General features: G+C 38.1%; 1 protein-coding gene across 1 annotated transcript in view; it reads left to right on the forward strand.

Annotated features, from left to right (window-relative positions):
• Positions 1–575: 575 nt before the first annotated feature.
• The window catches only part of LOC126465225 (hydroxyacid-oxoacid transhydrogenase, mitochondrial), a 74,613-nt gene continuing 55,329 nt past the window's right edge, over positions 576–19,859 (forward strand). Inside the window, exons 1-2 of the mRNA XM_050096290.1 lie at positions 576–725; positions 15,483–15,597. Coding sequence (XP_049952247.1) covers positions 673–725; positions 15,483–15,597 — 168 coding nt within the window. The 5' untranslated portion in view covers positions 576–672. The remainder of the gene's footprint in view (positions 726–15,482; positions 15,598–19,859) is intronic.

The following is a 19,859-nucleotide window of genomic DNA, read 5'->3' on the forward strand; positions in this document are numbered from 1 at the left end:
TGCATCCGTAAGTCCTAATATCAGCCAGCCACTTTTCTCTCTCAAGTTACTCACATTTATAACAAGTTTTAGAGCTGACAGGTAAAAGAGCGTTTGTTCTTAACAACAACCTTATTTTAATTTCCGTGGACAGGCCTGTTACTGACATTTAGTGATTTTTCCTCAACTTGCCTCGTAATAACTTAGTACGTGTGCGAAATACATCGCCGCCGTAGTGCAGCCAAACATTGCAACATCAGCCACAGCTGAGAGCTTTAACCTCATTACAAATTCTTCCTATTATTAGCCTTGACATGGCAACGCAAGTGATGTGACCCTCAGTGATGGCTTGTTGATCCCACGGTGAAAAGCTCGCAACTTCTGCGCTGCGAAACTGCATGTTAACTTACACTGTTCTGACATTAGTGGGTAAAGTTTATGTTGTTTACTTCATCACTGAACATCAAACGTGTAAGCATATGTTTCCTCAATTGAGTGTTAAGCACGGTTGGTTACAAGACTAGTCCGTGATAGGGAGCACTGAACTGAGTAAGTTGGACAGCCTGCCACGCCCGTAGCACTATCGTCAACAAGTCGTCCAGCCTTCAAAACAACCTTGGCACTTGGCAGTGCGTGAGTGAGCGCGTGGCATAGTGGACGCTTGTTGGGGGCTACCACCAAAGTTACGAAACTATGGCGCCTAGAAGACAGGTGTTGGACTTAATGCGTGTCATCTCGAGTGCTTCGTGAGTATTATTTGTACCTTATGTTCCCACTAAAGCTCTCCGGTTACGAAAAATAAGGAGCTAAAGAAACAATCTGTGACTGCCAGATTGCGAGTAAAGCAACACTCAACTCTCTAAAACAACCGTTTTCGCTATGCTTGCAACATTTTTACGAATATTGGGGTATATATATATATATATATATATATATATATATATATATATATTGTGTTATTTCATATCGTAACTTTTTTGCCGTTTGGTTAGAAGTAGACCACTGGTGTCCAGTAGTAAACACGTATGAAAGAGTTTTTTTTTTCACATTTTCGTAAATAAAAGCTGCTCTTTCAGGACCTCACAATTTTTGTAAGCGGAATGAAGTGCTATAGGCCTACGCTCATTTTACCGAGCATTACAGTTTCGACTTGCAGCGTTCCCAGTTGATGTTACGTCCACACATGAAAGCTGTAAACTGTGTTTGACGGGAAATCGGTTGACATTCGCGATATAATGTGCCACAAAAATATAGTTACTGCAACTGGAAGTAATGTAGTTAGCTGTGCAGTTCTGTTGCTATCTTCTCCTGTGCAAGCTGTCGTTCAGTTAATTGTAACTTTCGCCACAAAATAACTAGGGCAGAATAAAGTATTGGTACGTTTCTTAAGTGTGCGGTGTTTGACTGCAAGAAAGATTGGTACTAAAGATACTAGTGGAAGTTTCAACCACTAGAGGAAGCGTTAGAGACACTGTATCGTGTTTTAAAAGCAGGGAAGCATCAGGTTAAAGACACCTCTAAGTTATGAGCTCTGCAGTTGCACACTGCTACAAGTCTCCTTTTGTATTTGTATTCCCAAGCCACATATTTGCACACAAATACTAAAAAACACAGAGTTATTGCTGAAGAAAGCAACAACTAGTTTCAACAGTTTTCTGTTCATTTACGTTTTCATGTTGTGTTTGAATGTTAAATGGCATAAACCAGCAAAGTATGACCACTAATCACGGCGACTTTCTTGGAATAACAATAGGAAACAAGGCAGATGCCTTTAAAACAGTCACTGTTCTTCCTATATACAGCTGCTGTTGATATCAATTATTTGCACTAACAGGTTATATAACTTAAAGGCAAGCACTATCAGGGTTTTATATACTGGAAACGTTAAAAATGTGTTTGATATTAGTATGTGTTACCAGAATTTACATGCCAGAGTCTAAATATTCAGATACATATGTGTAATATTTAGATTCTGGGTACTTGAGGTTTCCGGTTTCCTGTCTGTCACCTCTCGGGCATTTGTCAAAGATGTATAAATCAGTAGATGAAAACTCTCTCCTGAGTTCTAGACAGGGCCCATAAGGAATTTATTTTACACTGCTCTTGCCATGATTCTGAAGTTCCAAGACTTCCAGTTGTGGACTTTATGATTCCTGCAAGATTCCCCCCTTGATCTGTATTGCTGGAGCCTGTAGCTAGATTTTGTTTAGAAGTGCATAGTAGGTTTTTTAATCAAAAGAAAAACTTATATGTGGAAGTGGTAAAAATTACAAGGAAACAGAATGGCTGGCCAGTGTTTATATTCAGGAAATTGAGCACTGCTAATATACACAAATAAAATTATAAAAGTAGCTACCCTAGCCTTCTGAACTATTAGTTCCTTCCTCACAGAGGAGAAAAGCATTAAACAGAGAAGGCTGGGAGGGACCTACTTGAGTGATGAGTCTTTCCTTCCAAATCTTCCTTAATCCCTCCCTCTCTCCTCTCTTATGACAGAACTATTTGCACCAGAACCTAAAATGTTTTTCCTGCCTTTGTGTCTGTCAACTGTACTTGGAATTTCACCTCCTTGAAGGTAAATACTAGCCAAATACTCTCTCTTCTTGTAATTTTACAATATGAATTTTCTATGATTAGGTACTACATTGTTTTCTAAGAACCAGTTGTAAGCATGTTCCACTGTTATGCTGGCTGAATATGTTACGAATGTGTTCAGGTCTTTATCAGCAAGCCACACCTTGTATCATCAGCAAACATAAGTTTTTGAAGAGCTCTCCATTGTCTTTGGCAAATTATTTGTATACTTCAGAAACAGGAGTTGCTCAAGCAACAAATCTTACATGCCATCATATCTACATTTCCCCAATCTGAATTTAGTTTTAATCGTAAGGCATTATTTGCTAATGTGTCCCTCTGTTTTCTGTTTCTTTTAAGATTTGACTCCATCCACACATGGTGGATGTCATTAATACTAAGTGTGTTATGTACGTAATTTAATGGGCCACTGATATCAAGAAATACGTGTGTCTGTGTAATTAGTTAGTAGTTTGCATTGGTGTGTGTAGATAGTGAATACTGTTTCTGTGTAGCAACTACAGTGGAACAGAAGGGATTCCCAATTAGACTATCATATGAATGTATACATACTTTACTCTTAAAGGAGATAACTCACTGAATAGTAGAGTTGTGTGTGTGTGTGTGTGTGTGTGTGTGTGTGTGTGTGTGTGTGTCTCTGTCTACACATACTGTATCTCATTAAAGGATCTGCCCACCTAGACTTCCCTGAACATGGATATGTACTTTGTATTTAAAACATGGGAAGATCGGATTGAGATGAAGCAGAAGATACTGAGGTTGCAGACATTTGATTAGAGCAGTGTGGGACTGGGGGATGAGTAAATGAGAGATGGGAAAAAGTAAAAGGGAAGGAGTGAAAAGGGAGTAGTTTGGATAGTTCTGTTATCACTGAGCCCCAGAACAAGTATAGACTGTTACTGTTGAAGGAAAGGAGCTTTACTTGGCTATGAAAAATGTATGGTGCAGCCCACCATTAATAATAATTTAAGAGGTGTGTGTGTTTCTAGTAGAGAAATAAAGGCCTTGCTGTCAGGTAGTGGCCATGTGAGTGTTGTAGGCAGACAGCTGTATGTAGAAGTATGATCAGGGTACCAGATCACCAATATTACAAAAGCTAGTGCTAGCCTTGTTCAGGTGGTGGAGGATATTGAGGAACAGATTAGGGATTTGAATTAAGAGGGACAGGTGTTGATGATTGGGGGAGGGGGGATGCAACAGTGTGACCAAGAATATAGACTATAGTATCAGTAGTGATATGTATAAGCAAGGGTCAGTAACAATGGATGCAATTTCGAGCATCATTGATGTAAATCAGCAGCATGATAAACGCTGGCTGAACAAAGCCTCCAGGTGAATTGGCCGCATTACTGCTAACTTCAGACGAATCTCACATGTTGCTGCTTTTGGGAGATGGGGATACACAAGACATGACCTACAACTTCACAGGAGGGGAAAGATAGATAAGTTTAGCTGGTAGCTAATAATATGGTGGGAGAGGGATGAGACAGTCACCAATGATAGACTTTCTGTGATTAGTACACACTCTAAGGGCACCCACTGGTGACTGCTGTGCTCCTTGCACTAACTTCATTCTGTTTGGCAAAATGCCTCCAGGCCCATAAACATGCTACTATACTCCATGCAAGTCTCTGTCCTCCCTTTGGTTTGCCTGTAGAAATGAATCAGCAACTCCCCATAATGAGTGAGACGTTGCTCTCAAAAGAACGAGAATATGTTACTGTCATGTACTTGGCACATGACTTTCATGTAAAAGCATTACATTGTGATCATGTATTGTATTGTGACAGTGTGTTGTAGTTATCCCTCTTTTGTTATTAACCACTACACTGATTCTGCAAAGAAATATTAAATTGTGTAGTATGCACTGTTTATGAATAATGTTTTAACTGCCTTTTAAACAAATGGACTGTAGTGTAATAATCTTTCTCATCTCCTTGGACAGTATTTGTAAAGGTCCATCTTCATCTCACAGATTTGTGAGATCAAGACAGACCAGGGGTGCCGACTTATAAAAATTATTGGGGGGAGGGGGGGGGGGGGTTGGCGGGGGCATACTGGCGGTCATGCCTCAGGAAATTTTCTAAATTTTAGATGAAAAATAGTGAAAAATAGTTTTAAAGTTTTTTTTAAGCATTTTAGACTCATATGATAAACTGGACTCTTGATAACTTGACACTCCGGGAAACTCGACAAGCCTGACACATGTTTTGGCTTTGAAAAAGAAACAAAACAGAAACACACATGGTATTTTCATAAAAAGCTAATTTAATTTACGGTAATAATCATGCTTACAGACTATTACAGAGCAGTGAACATATAGCTCTGAAAAGACTGAAATTATATTTAAATAAATCCTAAACTATCATTAAAAGAATAAAGAATAAAATATTGCTGTCGCACAGTAATAGCACTTTGATAAATAAGTGAAATAGGTGATTTAAGCTTACTTTGAATAAGGTTCATGGTTCATTAAATAAAACAATATCTCAGAGTTAATGTGTTAATACAGTATGCCTAATACTTTCAGTCAAAAAGTATGTAAATAGCGGGTTTTAATTGGGTCTAGTGCCCTAAAAATATTTAAAGATTTGAAAACAGCTAATACAGTACTATAGTAATATGGTACTAAACTAGTACTAATATTTTAAAACTGAAAATTTAACATTGTGGATGTAATTTAATTCTCTATGTTATAAAGATTTTTAATATTGCTGTAAATGCCATTATTAGGGCTAGAGTGTTTAGAAAGGTGCAAATGTTGACCGTCTGACTGGATTACTGAATATGAAGTCGTTGATGACTGGTCAGATATCCAATTCATCCAAAACATCTTGGTGGTCATGAAGAACAGCCAAGTTGTTCAATCACTTATGTCCCATTGTTGATCAGAGATATGACTTCAAATGTCTAAGGGCGCTAAATGACTGCTCTGCTGTTGCTGTCGTGATTAGAACTACTTGGAAAAGCTTAATGCGCTTCACTACTTCACATAACATTTCTCCAACTGCAGGCTCTTGTGAAATGTACTTTCTTACATCACCTGTTTTTTAAGACCAATTGTTTTTTTATTAGTGATATCGGCTAACATATTAAAGTGTAAGAGCAGTCTCTCAATGTCTAGGTCATTTTTCAAAACCTCAGTTCATTTTTCCGAATTTGTTCACCTCTGTTTACTAAAAAACAAGCACTATTGTTCAACTGCAATGACCTGTGCGAGTCCAGTTGAAGCAAACTGCTCAGTAATGCAAGATTGCACTGTTTCACAAACTTCAATGTAAATAGCTTTGTAGTATTCCTTTGGGGTTTTGAAAGTGTGTAATGAGCTGTCTTTGTTGTTTTCATACTTCTTTGTTGTGCTTAGATTCCGAGGAAGTGAAGGATCATAACCTTGTGAGGATTTTTCATTTAAACACAATTCACAAAAGTGTTCAGAACTATCACGCTTTCCATGCAATATACAAATCAAGCCCTAAGTGTTTCCAGGTCAGGAACACTGAGATGAGGGCATTGAATTTTTTCATTGACATTCTCTGCTGGGCTCATTGCATGGCAATAAAGATGTAAAAAGAAATATGTCTTGAATTGTAACATTGAGTCAAGGTAGCCTGCACATTTGTAATCTGCCTCTGTTTTGTCCTCTGCAGAAAATGTTTCAAAAAACTCTAGAAGTTCTTCAGAGTTTTTCAATATTCTCAGGATACTAGGAGCTCGCATAGTCCATAGTCAGCCAAAGCGTGTTCTCACAGTGTATGCTTCTGAAGTGTCTCATCCTTCTGTTGGATTCCCTTAGGATGTTTATTAAGTCCTTGGCTAAAACCATAATATCCCTCATAGAAGTAAGATGGCAGAGACTGTCTACAACTGCAAAGTCTGAACTGTGAGCAGTGCAGTGCACGTAACGAGCTTTTGGTTGTAAATTCAAAACTAACTTTTTTAGTCCTTTGAACTTACCTCTCATATTTGAAGCATAGCACTGTCCTCTAAAGTTATCCATTGACAAATCAAGACGAGCAAAAAGTCTTTTAAAATACTAAACAGAGTTTGTGATTCAGTATTGGGGGTCTCGTATAAGCCAATAAAGTCTTCATTGATAATTAAGGAATCAACAGTACAAATACAAAATGACACTTGTTCGTGAATCGAAGAGCAGTTGTTTCGTCAACCATAATAGAAAAATGTTCAGTCTTCTTGATTGAAGCCAATACCTTTCTCAACACAGACTTTCCTAGTAGATCAATGATATTGTTTTGAATATTGTGGGATGTCCACTTATCCCTCGAATGCTCTAACCAATATTTGAACTCAGGTATGTCATTCTTTTGGAGTTCCAACAATTGAAGAAAAAAAAAAAATAATAATTTGAGTTTACAGCTTCATGCCCTCTAACTGCTAGTCCTTGTTGACATAGAAATTGCATGATAGTAAAAATTGTCTCAAGAGCTAAACGGCCTTCCTTCATATCACTATCTAACTGTTCGTTCAATTGGGAGCCACACTTCAGTTAGTGATAGAATTTAGTTTCAGAACACCTTCTTTATGTGTAAACGTATTTTCATGAAGACAGTTTTTCCAAAGCCTTTTTCAGGTTAGAAAACCCCACGGAAGTAAATGCATCTTCTCTCTCTCTCTCTCTCTCTCTCTCTCTCTCTCTCTCTCTCTCTCTCTCTCTCTCTCTCTCTCTCTCTCCCCCCCCCCCCTCCCTCTCTCCCTCTGGTTTCTTTTTTTTTATTTTTATTTTTTTTTTAAAAAAGAAAATTTTTATCATCTGCCTCTTTGCTCGTTGGTTATGCAAAAAAACTTCTTTGGTAGATGCTTCACATTCTAGACATGTATATTTCATCAACCACGACTTCTGAAATGATCTTCCCTTACCAGATTGTCAAGGTTTCAGCTGTGAACAGTTCTCGCCTGAAAACGATGAAGCAATTGATAATGCAATAATTTTTGGAGGTTGACTTGCTGCATCAACAACTTCCAAGCGCGCATTTTTTGGTAACAAATTTATCCATTGCAAACTTAATTCACAAGACACTAAGAGACTAAAGTAAACGAATAAATTATAGTCATATAAAATAGTCCACTAGACACTATAAAGGTCTCGTTCCATGATTGTCTGTAGTCCCATTAGTGAAATACTTACTAATGTTTTCCCTGACATACACAGCAGACTGGTAGGTGCATGTAGTTCATGCAGTAATGATACCCAGTTCTTTAAGCAGTTGTTTACAGTGAGCTTGATTGATAAGAGGGTAATTGCAAAAGTAAGGTCTCCTATTTTTTTATAAGTACATAGACCTGTTTATTTCTACAATGGTTTAAATCAGTTAACAGCTTGAACATTTAGCTATTTTTTGACATAATCACCATTTCTGTCGATGCATGTATGTAGACACTGTGGCAGTTTTTGTATGCCCATGTCATACCAGCTCGCCGCCATGCTGTTCAGAAAGTTATGAACCTCTTCTTTCACCCCGTCGTTGGAGCTGAATCGCTTTCTGGCCAAATGTTCTTTTAACCTAGGGAGCGAGTGATAGTCACTGCGCACCAAGTTAGGACTATAGGGTGAATGGGTGATTATGTTCCACTGAAACTGTTGCAGGAGAGCAATGGTTTGCCGAGCGGTGTGGGGACAAGTGTTGTCATGGAGAATGTGTACACCTTTGCTAAACATTCCTGTTCTCTGGTTCTGAATTGCCTGTTAGTTTTTTCAGATCTCACAGTACCAGTCAGCGTTAATTATGGTCCTAGCAATTCAGCTCAGACAACGAGGTGAAAGAAGTGATACATAACTTCCTAAACAGCATGGCAGTGAGCTGGTATGACTTGGGCATACAAAAACTACCACATTGTCTACAAAAATGCATGGACAGAAATGGTGATTATGTCGAAAAATAGCTAAAAGTTCAAGCTGTAAACTGATTTAAAACATTGTAGAAATAAACAGCTCTACGTACTTTTAAAAATATGGGAGACCTTACTTTTGGGATTACCCTCGTATTTCTTGTTATTAACCTTACAGCCTTTTTCTGCAGTTTAAAAACTATGTTTGTGTTTTGTGCCTTTGATCCACAGAAAATTATTCCATAGCTAAGAATTCAATATACTTAGGAATAGTATGTCACCACAAGACATTGACTGTTACAAACATTTTATAGGATATTAAGAGTGTAACATGCCAATGATGTTCTTTTCGCTAGTACCTTTGTTTGTTCATTCCATATTAACAGTTAATATTCATCCCTAAAAGCTTTGTTAAACCAATGTATAAGTTTGTAACCTATGCTCAATTTGACACTTGTTTTCCCTCTTTCTGCTGAAGTGCATGCTGTTGGTTCTCTTTATGTTCAATGTGAACTTATTACATTCTTGAGGATTCCATTTGCTTTATCTAATAAGAGGTACAGTGTTTTATCAGTGACTGTGATGTTGCTTTAATCAGCAAATCCATGTCTTCTGTTGTCTGGATAGTCATTGCTAAAATTTTGAGAACGGAAGTGGACCTGATAAATTACGTTGATGAAAACCTATGTGTGTGTGTTTCTTGTGTAACAATTATTATATTAAAAAAAATTATAATCAGCAGATATTTGAATTATTTCACCCTCTTTTCCAGGTAAGAATGGAACCACTTGTTTGATTTTTCTTTCAGACTTGGTATAGAAAAAAATTGACAGCCAACTATGCCAAAAGTCATGGACAAGTCTAAGAACATACTTGTTACCCAATCATCCTTGTCAAGAACTTTGTGGGGTACTCTTGTGGACTTGCTAATGTCAGATGTTGTACTTCTTCCACTGGGGAAAAAACTGTGCTTCTTGAAAAAGGTGGAATTTATCCATGTAACTTACTAGTCTCACCAACACAGCAAGAGTAAGAATAATTGAACACAAAGATTAGATCTTCTTGATCAATACTGTATTCTGAATCATTGTTTCTTAGGGTTTTTGACAAAGATACAAAATTTTGAAGTAATATATCTGGTGTTTACCACAATCACTGCTGAGTACAATTGACAAGTACATACAGACCACTACGAGGACAAATGTCGTTAACCACCAATACTAAGAATAGTAAACAGCAATTAAGAAGTCCTGATGCCCCGAGGCCATGGAGGCCTGCGGGAGGCTCGTTGTGGCTGTGAAGGTGTGATGTCAAAGTTGGTATGGTGGCTGGAACTACTGGCTGCTTGGACACTGCAAGGAGCAAATCCTCATTTGGCTCACACAAACTTAACTGGTTGCATAACAGCCAGGCTGCATCATAAGTACATGCCCGGCAGATAGATATCAGCTTGGCACTCAGTGGGCACGTAATTAGCAGATGTGAAGTAACACTTATGATAGCAGTGTTGTTGACAGCGATAATTGCACAGGTGTTGGTGAAGCTTGCGTTTCTCGTGGTGAATCTAGCACCGTGGAAGATGTCATGGAATGCATGTGGTGCATATGGGCACAAAAGGTTTGACAAATAGGATGGACTGGCTGTAAGTCCTGTAGTATTGTGGAAGACACCTATGAGTGTTGACCATGCACATGAGCATGAAAATTGTGTGAAACATAGTAGGCATTTAGTTGGGCCTTTAATTGGACATACAGTAAGATATCATGTTACAACCTGGGTTGCTAAGTTGCAGGGTTTTACAGCCTGTAGGCGTGGAATAGCTCAGTAAACAGGCACATTGTTGAGGCCACAGAGTGGTGCTCCAGTCATGTGATAAATGCTGGCCATTCCCTCACTGTATGCTTGAGATGGCGGAGGGAGCATCATCCTTGTGGGGGGTCCAGATGGGACAACTTTTTGAGAAGAATGACCTATTTTTATGAAGATACTGCATGGAAAGTGGTAGCTGCATCAATAATTCCTATTGCTATGTCACTGTGCTGGAATGAGAAAACAAGATTAGTGTCACTGTTAATGGCACTGCCAATTATGAATGTAGCAATGAATAACAATAACAGTGTTATTGAGTGTTGAGTATTGTTGTTGTTATTCATAATGCGTCTGAGCTGTGGTTGCCCTCCACTGAAAGTTGTTTATATCAATTCTGCCAATTACGTAAAGTGTTGGAAAGTGTCTGTAAGTGCACTCGCTACATTGGAAGTCATCAAACTCAGTCTGTTTAATTTGACACATTGGTGCAGTTACAATTGGTTGAAACTGCATAGCATTTTAGTCTCATTGCCAGAACTGTAGTGACCTTGTATAGACTCATAATGCAAGATAAGATTTCCATGTAAATATAAAACCAGGCTCACATTATTTTAGCATGCATGAAAGAATTGTCACACTGAAGTCCACTGATGCACCAAGAGGAAAGAATAATTGAATACACAGAATAGATCTTCATGGTCAGTAATTGATATTGAATAATTGTTTCTTAGAGTTTGTGATGAAGATACGAACTCTTGAAGTAAATAGATCTGGTTCTGACTGTAATCACTGATGAGTGTAAATACTACAATTCTAAGTCCAGATGGACCACTTGGAGGGCAGCTGTTCTTGACCACAATCACTAAAGTCAATAAACACTGGCAGATATGAAGTTCTGGTGCCAGAGTCTGTGGAGACTGAGGTTCATTCTAGATGGCTGGCAGCCCATTGTGGCCATGGAGGCCTGATGTCAAAGCTCATATGGCAGCTGCCACTGCTAGCTGCTTGGATGCTGTGAGGAGGATATCCTTCTTCAGCTCAGCAAGTTGAAACGACTGTATAGCAGCTGGGCACTATTGTAAATACATGCCCAGTGAAAGGATATGGACTCGGTGGGCAAGTGACTTGTGGATGTGAAGTAGTGCCCATGACTGCAGCACTGTTGACTGTAATAATAACGGTGATGAAACTGGTGCCTGTAGTGGTGAATCTAGTGCCGCATGTTTTCAGAGCGGATGCAGGTGGTTCCCTTGACAACAAACCAGTGTGTTGAATTGCCTAAGGTGGCATCACTAGTGAGCTAGAGCAACGGCAAACTGCCAGACACACCTGTATTAGTGGTAGCTATTATTTCAGGTGCTAGAGCAACGGCAAACTGCCAGACACACCTGTATTAGTGGTAACTATTATTTCAGATGAAGGGCTGGGGATATAGCAGGAAACAACATAATTGTGCTTGCTGTGCCTGTCATTGTGGGTGCTGTGTGTGTTTCAGCAAGGTTTTGTTGCAAGTTCTTCTCAGTATCGGAGAAACAGTCATTTACAAAGTTTTCCATTCAGCCTAAGACTGATGGTGAAATTTTTGATAGCTTAATAGCAGTGTTTAGCATTTGTGATTTGCTAAAAGTACTTAAATATTGAGTAAGTTATTACTAATTTCACTCTCATCACTTGTATTACTATTCATGTCTCCACATACTAGTAAGTTAGTTTTGGAGGTGGAAGCTCTTCCCAGGATTCCAAGTAATTTATAGAAGAAAGTGGACACATTAACAATAGGGGAGTGGTACACGTACAGGATGGTTAATTTCTAATGGATGACTAGCTTTGTTAATTCAGTGGCTGGCAATTCAAAAAGTTTGTATGTACTAATTAGTATCAGATCTTCTCTAGCTTTAAAATGTACACCATCTCTGATATTGATGCATACTCCCACCCCCCACCATTTAAGGTAGTTCTACAGTAGCAACTTGCCCTTTCATATAATGATAGTACTTTATAAGGTATTTAATTTTCTGTCTACCAGTGCTCTGTAATACTTACCACTGTACTGTTTAAAGACTGGAATTCAGCTTAAAACTGGTGTACTATCTTTTTAATAGACTGCACACTTGAATGAGAAATAGATAATTCTGAGCAAATTTGTGTGGTGCTCGTGCACTCTGCTGTGGTACATTCTACCTTTCATGAACACCCTAGAAATACCTAAATTGATTGAGAAACTTTCAAGGGTAGTGAGCCTGTTGTCATGATTATCCTGAAAAGGTGTAGTCTTACTGTCTACTAAGACTTGTACTTGACCATATGTGGGCCCATACCCAGCTGCTATATTTTCATAAATGAATTCTGCCAATCTCTCCATTTCAGTCTTGTTGGGGTGCAGACTATGCCTAGTGTAGCCTCATCTCCTGATAATTGTTATTGGCACCAGTGCAATGTGTGTCCGGTCAGTAGTCCTCAGCCCAAGCTCCAGCTATGTGGACGATCATGCTGCTGGAACAGCTCCGATGTGCTCAAATGGGTGCTACCAGTTAGGGAAGCTATTGTACTTAGGTCACCAACTAGTTGTGTGCCCTGTTCCTATGGTGCAATCAGCTTACCTTCCATGAACTTCTTATGGAAAGGCCCTACATTTTCAGTCACTTGATTCAGACAGCACTCAACTTGAAATTGCTGATGATCTGATACTCCTCCACTAGCTTTTCCTGCAATTGAATGCTGCCTAGCACCAAAACATTCTTTTTCCTAATATTAGTCTTATTCCTAGCCTTCCTACTCACAAGCAGAGATTGTTGAACATTCCCTACTTCTACACACTCTTAAGGCTCTTCTCCCCTCAACTCTGGTAGCTGGAACCCATTACTGGCACACACAAGAAAACTGTCAGGCTGCATCCTCCTCCTGTTAGCCTTACTACCAACTGCCTGTTCCCTAACCACTCCACTCACCACTGCCTTTATTCATCCTTGCTATGTCTCTCCTGCCTGGATTCAGCTGTTTCTGAATGGCACAGCTCTTCCTTTACTGCTCCTCTATTAACCTGTTTCTGCTGCATATTTTGCACTTCTAAGGCAGGTACTTAGTGACCTCCCCAGAGCTCCCCCAACCACATTTGCCCCCAATGAAACCATTTGCCACATTTCCCACAATGCATCCTAGTACTTACTTTCCTATGGCAACCCCCATTGTCACATAAAATATCTATAGCAAAGGGAAAAAAATCATAAATATGTGAAACTAAAAGAATATTATGAGGTGTATTAAGTTTATTTCACTATAAAAGAATGCAACCTCCAATAACATGTTGTTCACTATGAGAATGAGTTCAGTAATATCAGACGTATGTACAAAAACAAAACATGAGACAGAGGTCATACTAAACAGAAACTCAAAACATCATCAAATATTTTGTAAATGCAACCTCAAGGTGAAAAATTTTCACTTGTTTGAAAAATTTCCATACAATGAGCAATGCCACTATTACTCCACGATTTGCTGAAATTATTAAAAATGTAATTAACTCCCTCAGATGTAAATTTCGTATGGAAATCACAGGGAGATATTTTCAGATAGACTGAAATATGCTATTGTCAGCATACCTTTAGGAGGGTGTGGGCAGTGGAGGGAGTTTCAGCAAGACGCTGATGGGTGTAGCCAGAATAAGCTTCAACAGCTAAAGATGAGCATATCTTCAAAGTTGGTGCTTTATTGCTTTTACCCACCGTTAAGGTGGAAACTAATGCAGGGAGATATTTCAGTGCATCTCACTTGTAATATTGCCTTTTTACAGAACAATAATAAGTAAATTATACAGAGTTTTTGTTTGTTATTTACATCTACAGCTACATTTGTACTCTGCAAACCACCATGAGGTGCATGACAGAGAGTAAATCTCATTGTTCCATTTATTAGGGTTTCTTCCTTATCCATTCACATATGGAATGTGGAAAGAATGATTTTTTGAATGCCTCTGTGCATGCAGAAATTATTCTGATCTTATCCTCATAATCCCTTTGTGAGTGATATGTGAGGGGTTGTAGTATATTCCTAGAGTAATGGGTTAAGGCCAGTTCTTGGAACTTCATTAATACACTTTCTCAGGATAGTTTGCCTGTCTTAAAGAGTCTGCCATTTTAGTTCCTTCAGTATCTTTGTGACATTCTCCAATGGATTAAACAAACCAGTGACCATTCGTGCTGCCCTTTTCTGTATATGTTCAATATCCCATGTTAGTCGTATCTGGTGTAAATAAGTTAAGACCACATCAGATGTAACATACATCCATGAATCTGCAACCTCAGACAGTGATCTCAAAATAAGCAGCCTACATCCACGGGAGTTGTGGATTTAGGGATTCTTCATTATTAATGATTAATCGGGGGGGGGGGGGGAGGGGGGGGCTTATGTTAATGGCATTTCAAAGAAACATAGGCAGATCACACAGCAGTAGTTCACAAGCACAGTTATGTAATTGTTGGTCTATGCAGGCACCACTGAGTTGATCTATGCAGGTGCTACTGATTGCAATAGATTTGGGGGGGGGGGGAAGGGCGGCATGGTGGAGGCAGTGGACGCAGCAAAGTACCCTGTTTCGCAGGTGCTTATGTTTGGCAATGTCATCATCTATCTGCTCCACTGCCCATTTTTTCCTTCGGTAGTAAGGATCAATGTTACAACAACGTACACTGTAAAATTTCAGCATTGTTTGCTTCCTCAAATGTTTTTTGTTTAGAGCTGGAGTTATTGTAGCTTTTATTCTGTTAAATCTCTCAGTATCTAGTTTATCATCTTCAAGTATAGAAGATTACAACCAAAGAAGGTAAACTTGGCAACAAGTTCGGTAGGTTTATCAACAGCCAATTGTTTTCTGACTTCCAATGGGCCAAAAAAAAAAAAAAAAAACTCATCAATCATTGAACATTATACTTTTCAGTTACTCTTTTTTGGTTCATCAGAGTTTGTTGTACTGTACCCTTAATGTCTGAAATAGTTATTACTACTTGATAACCAGTTAACATGTGCACCAAGATAAAATTTTGTAACTGTTCAACTTGTCATCAAAATCTGATTCGAAAAGTTCTGCATCTCACTCTCAGATACTTGTTACTGAATGTTCTACATTCTGTATCTGCTAACTTCTAAACATGCTTGAATGTAATATAGCTCTTTAAGTAGTCTGCCACAATTTTGCCTAAAAGCTGCAAAATAGTTCTCATTTTTTTTTTTACAACAACTTTTAACTTTTTTTCTTTCAGGTGTCGGTGCCCTGCTCATTCACACACTGCTGGCCCAGTGAATGTTGTGTCAGCTTCATGTGTACAGCATTCTCACACAAGCACATCACAGAATGAAAAGGAATATGCATTTGAGGTATGGCTACAGATCTCCTGGTCTGATGTAATCTGGTCAGGCTAAATAACCAATAAAATAAATAAATAAATAAATAGTTACTAATGAGAAGATATTAGTGTTGGTAATTTGCATGTGACCAGTGTAAGCTGCTTTAGTAACAGAGTGCTACAGTGAATAAATAGTTCATATAATGCTAATTGTCTTGAAAAGAAGTAATAAGAACAACATTATCAAAAATAAAAGAAAGGTAATGGAATATTGTCATATCAGGTGATGCTGAGGAAATGAGATATTAAAAGCAATGAAAGAGTTTCGCTATTTGGACAGTATAATAACTGACACTGGCCAGAGTACAGGATATAAAATGCAGACTGGATATAGCAAGAAAGCACTTCCGAAAAAGAAAGGAAAAAAATGTTAATGTTAAATATAAATTTAAATAGGAAATCTTTTCTGAAGGATTTCATCTGAAGTGTACTCCATTATCGAAATGAAATATAGATGATACAAATTACAGGAAAGAAGAGAATACAAGCTTTTGAAATGTGTTGCTACAGAGGAATACAGAAAATTTTATACAAATGAATATCCAGTTAATACATTGATTCTATACTGTTTCTTCTTATTCACATAGCGATTACAATCTATCCTAATGCCTACAAACCATCAGAGGAAGTAGTAACATAGCTTGTAATGATTAAGTGATTTTATGCTTGATGATTCCTTTTAGCTAAAAAACAAACAAAAAAGTACACTAAATTGCATCCATGAACAGAGGCGTTAACAATCAAACGTGTAATAAACGAAACATGTGAATAATTTGAACTGCAGGAAATACAGTCTAGGATCAGCAGTGTTCAAATCTTGTACATTAACAAATGTTTAAATTAGCTAATGTTGGCTGTTTTTGTATACTATCATGTGGAATTATAATTTGGGATAAGTAATCTTGAGATGAAAGAAATTATTCAGGTAGTGAAGGGGGACAAAAATTTAATAGTCATGGGTGACTGGAATTCGAGAGTAGAAAAGGGGAGGGAAGGAAACATAGTAGGTGAATATGGATTGGGGGGTAAGAAATGAAAGAGGAAACCGTCTGGTAGAATTTTGCACGGAGCATAACTTAATCACAGCTAACACTTGGTTCAAGAATCATAAAAGAAGGTTGTATACGTGGAAGAATCCCGGAGGTACTGGAAGGTATCAGATAGATTATGTAATGGTAAGACAGAGATTTAGGAACCAGGTTTTAAATTGTAAGACATTTCCAGGGGCAGATGTGGACTCTGACCACAATCTATTGGTTATGAACAGTAGGTTAAAACTGAAGAAACAGCAACAGAGTGGGAATTTAAGGAGATGGGACCTGGATAAACTGACTAAACCAGAGGTTGTACAGAGTTTCAGGGAGAGCATAAGGGAACAATTGACAGGAATGGGGAAAAGAAATACAGTAGAAGAAGAGTGGGTAGCTCTGAGGGATGAAGTAGTGAAGGCAGCAGAGGGTCAAGTAGGTAGAAAGACGAGGGCAAGTAAACTCCTTGGGTAATTAAAGAAATATTGAATTTAATTGATCAAAGGAGAAAATATAAAAATGCAGTAAATGAAGCAGGAGTAAAAATGTCTCAAAAATGAGATCGACAGGAAGTGCAAAATGGCTAAGCAGGGATGGCTAGAGGACAAATGTAAGGATGTAGAGGCTTATCTCACTAGGTGTAAGATAGATACTGCCTACAGGAAAATTAAAGAGACCTTTGGAGAAAAGAGCCACTTGTATGAATATCAAGAGCTCAGATGGAAATCCAGTTCTAAGAAAAGAAGGGAAAGCAGAAAGGTGGAAGGAGTATATAGATGGTCTATACAAGGGTGATGTACTTGAAGACAATATTCTGGAAATGGAAGAGAATGTAGATTATACTGCATGAAGAGTTTGACAGAGCACTGAAAGACCTAAGTCGAAACAAGGCCTCTGGAGTAGACAACATTCCATTAGGACTACTGACAGCCTTGGGAGAGCCAGTCCTGACCATCTGGTGAGCAAGATGTATGAGACAGGCGAAATACCCTCAGACTTCAAGAAGGATACAATAATTCCAATCCCAAAGAAAGCAGGTGTTGACAGATGTGAAAATTACCGAACTATCAATTTAATAAGTTACAGCTGCAAAATACTAACGCGAATTCTTTACAGACGTATGGAAAAACTGATAGAAGCCGACCTCGGGGAAGATCAGTTTGGATTCCGTAGAAATGTTGGAACACGTGAGGCGATACTGACCTTAAGACTTATCTTAGAAGAAAGATTAAGGAAAGGCAAACCTACATTTCTAGCATTTGTAGACAGAGAGAAAGATTTTGACAATGTTGACTGGAAAACTCTCTTTCAAATTCTGAAGGTGGCAAGGGTAAAATACAGGGAGCGAAAGGCTATTTACAATTTGTACAGAAAGCAGATGGCAGTTACGAGTCAAGGGGCATGAAAGGGAAGCAACGGTTGGGAAGGGAGTGAGACAGGGTTGTAGCCTGCCCCGATGTTATTCAATCTGTATATTGAGCAAGCAGTAAAGGAAACAAAAGAAAAATTTGGAGTAGGTATTAAAATCCATGGAGAAGAAATAAAAACTACAGAAGAATACTGAAGATTAGATGGGTAGATCACATAACTAATGAGGAGGTATTGAATAGAATTGGGGAGAAGAGGACTTTGTGGCACAACTTGAAGAGAAGAAGGGATTGGTTGGTAGGACATGTTCTAAGGCATCAAGGGATCACAAATTTAGCATTGGAGGGCAGCGTGGAGGGTAAAAATCGTAGAGGGAGCAAACAGATGAATACACTAAGCAGATTCAGAAGGAGGTAGGTTGCAGTAGGTTCTGGGAGATGAAGAGGCTTGCACAGGATAGGGTAGCATGGAGAGCTGCATCAAACCAGTCTCAGGACTGAAGACCACATTAACAACAATCTGTGCTCAGATTTTCACTCCTTGAATAGTGCAGTGACATTAATACATGGTGAACATCTGAGATCTTATTGTAGATAGTACTTCAAAGAACTATCCTTTTAACGTTATCTTCACAGTAAAACAAAATACACTCTCCAGTGAAATTTCTTGTAAGAAAAGAAATAAAACCTCAATAATTGTAACAGTAGATCAGAGAACAATGAACTTAATTTATTACTCTTTTTTGTGATTGATTTTATCTTGTAAAGAAGAGAATTGTGATCCCCAAATATTCTTGATCATCTGCTTAGTGATCTAAAATACCTATTAGATTGGAAAAGTAAATTTCCTATTGTTGTGATTTTTTTCATCTTAAAAATTCTGAATATATTATATTTTTTGCGATCTTTTGTCATTAATCCATTATCCTGTCTTCTATATGTTTTACATCCTTGTTTTCTTTGGAATGGGGTCACTGCTGCCATCAGAAAGTCACCTGTACTGTCGATTTATTCTGTAGTATTATTGTTTCCTCGTATATCAAATTATCACTTACTGCTTTCTTATTTTCCATGTTTGCTATCACACATGTTACTCCCTGTGCTTCTGTTGTAACTGTTGAACTCATCATCAAAATACAATTGTAAGTTCTGCATTCCACTTTCAGATGCTTGATACTTGATACCGAATGTTCACCATACTCTATGGTCATTGTCATCTGTATTGTCTCTCTCTTTCAGGTGAAACTACTTTGATTTTTGGTCTGTGCTCTTTCACATAATCCACACACTGTTTAAGAAAGAAAGAATGTGTGTGTGTGTGTGTGTGTGTGTGTGTGTGTGTGTGTGTGTGTGTGTGTGTGTGTGTGTGTGTGTGTTGCTGCTCACTGTCGATTTAAAGTGGCAATTATTAAAGAATTTACTTCAGATTATAGAAACCCAGAAAATGTTGGTTTGGCAGTGTAAATACAGAAATTTATCATGTGAAGGCACAAGATTTTAAACGCAATTGCTACTCTATAGTCAGTGCAAGGCAGTGTGTCTCAACTGTATGAGCCACAGTAAAATTACTGAACATTTAAAAATCATCATCTCCAAAATATGCTTTAATTGATATTTTAAACATTTTTTGGCTGTATGCTTGGCAAACGTATATGCAAATATATGAAATGTAACAGTCAGCCAACCAGTTGCACACAACTTTAAAAAAAAAAAATAATCACATTAACCAGGTTTCGATAACGCTAAGACTATCTTCATCAGAATGGTAAAAGTTACATAGAAAATTACATAACCAGAGAACTCGCATGACAACTTTTAAATTTTCAGCAATAGTGCTA

The sequence above is a fragment of the Schistocerca serialis genome, chromosome 1 (assembly GCF_023864345.2).
Source record: "Schistocerca serialis cubense isolate TAMUIC-IGC-003099 chromosome 1, iqSchSeri2.2, whole genome shotgun sequence".
NCBI classification, from domain to species: Eukaryota; Metazoa; Arthropoda; class Insecta; order Orthoptera; family Acrididae; genus Schistocerca; species Schistocerca serialis.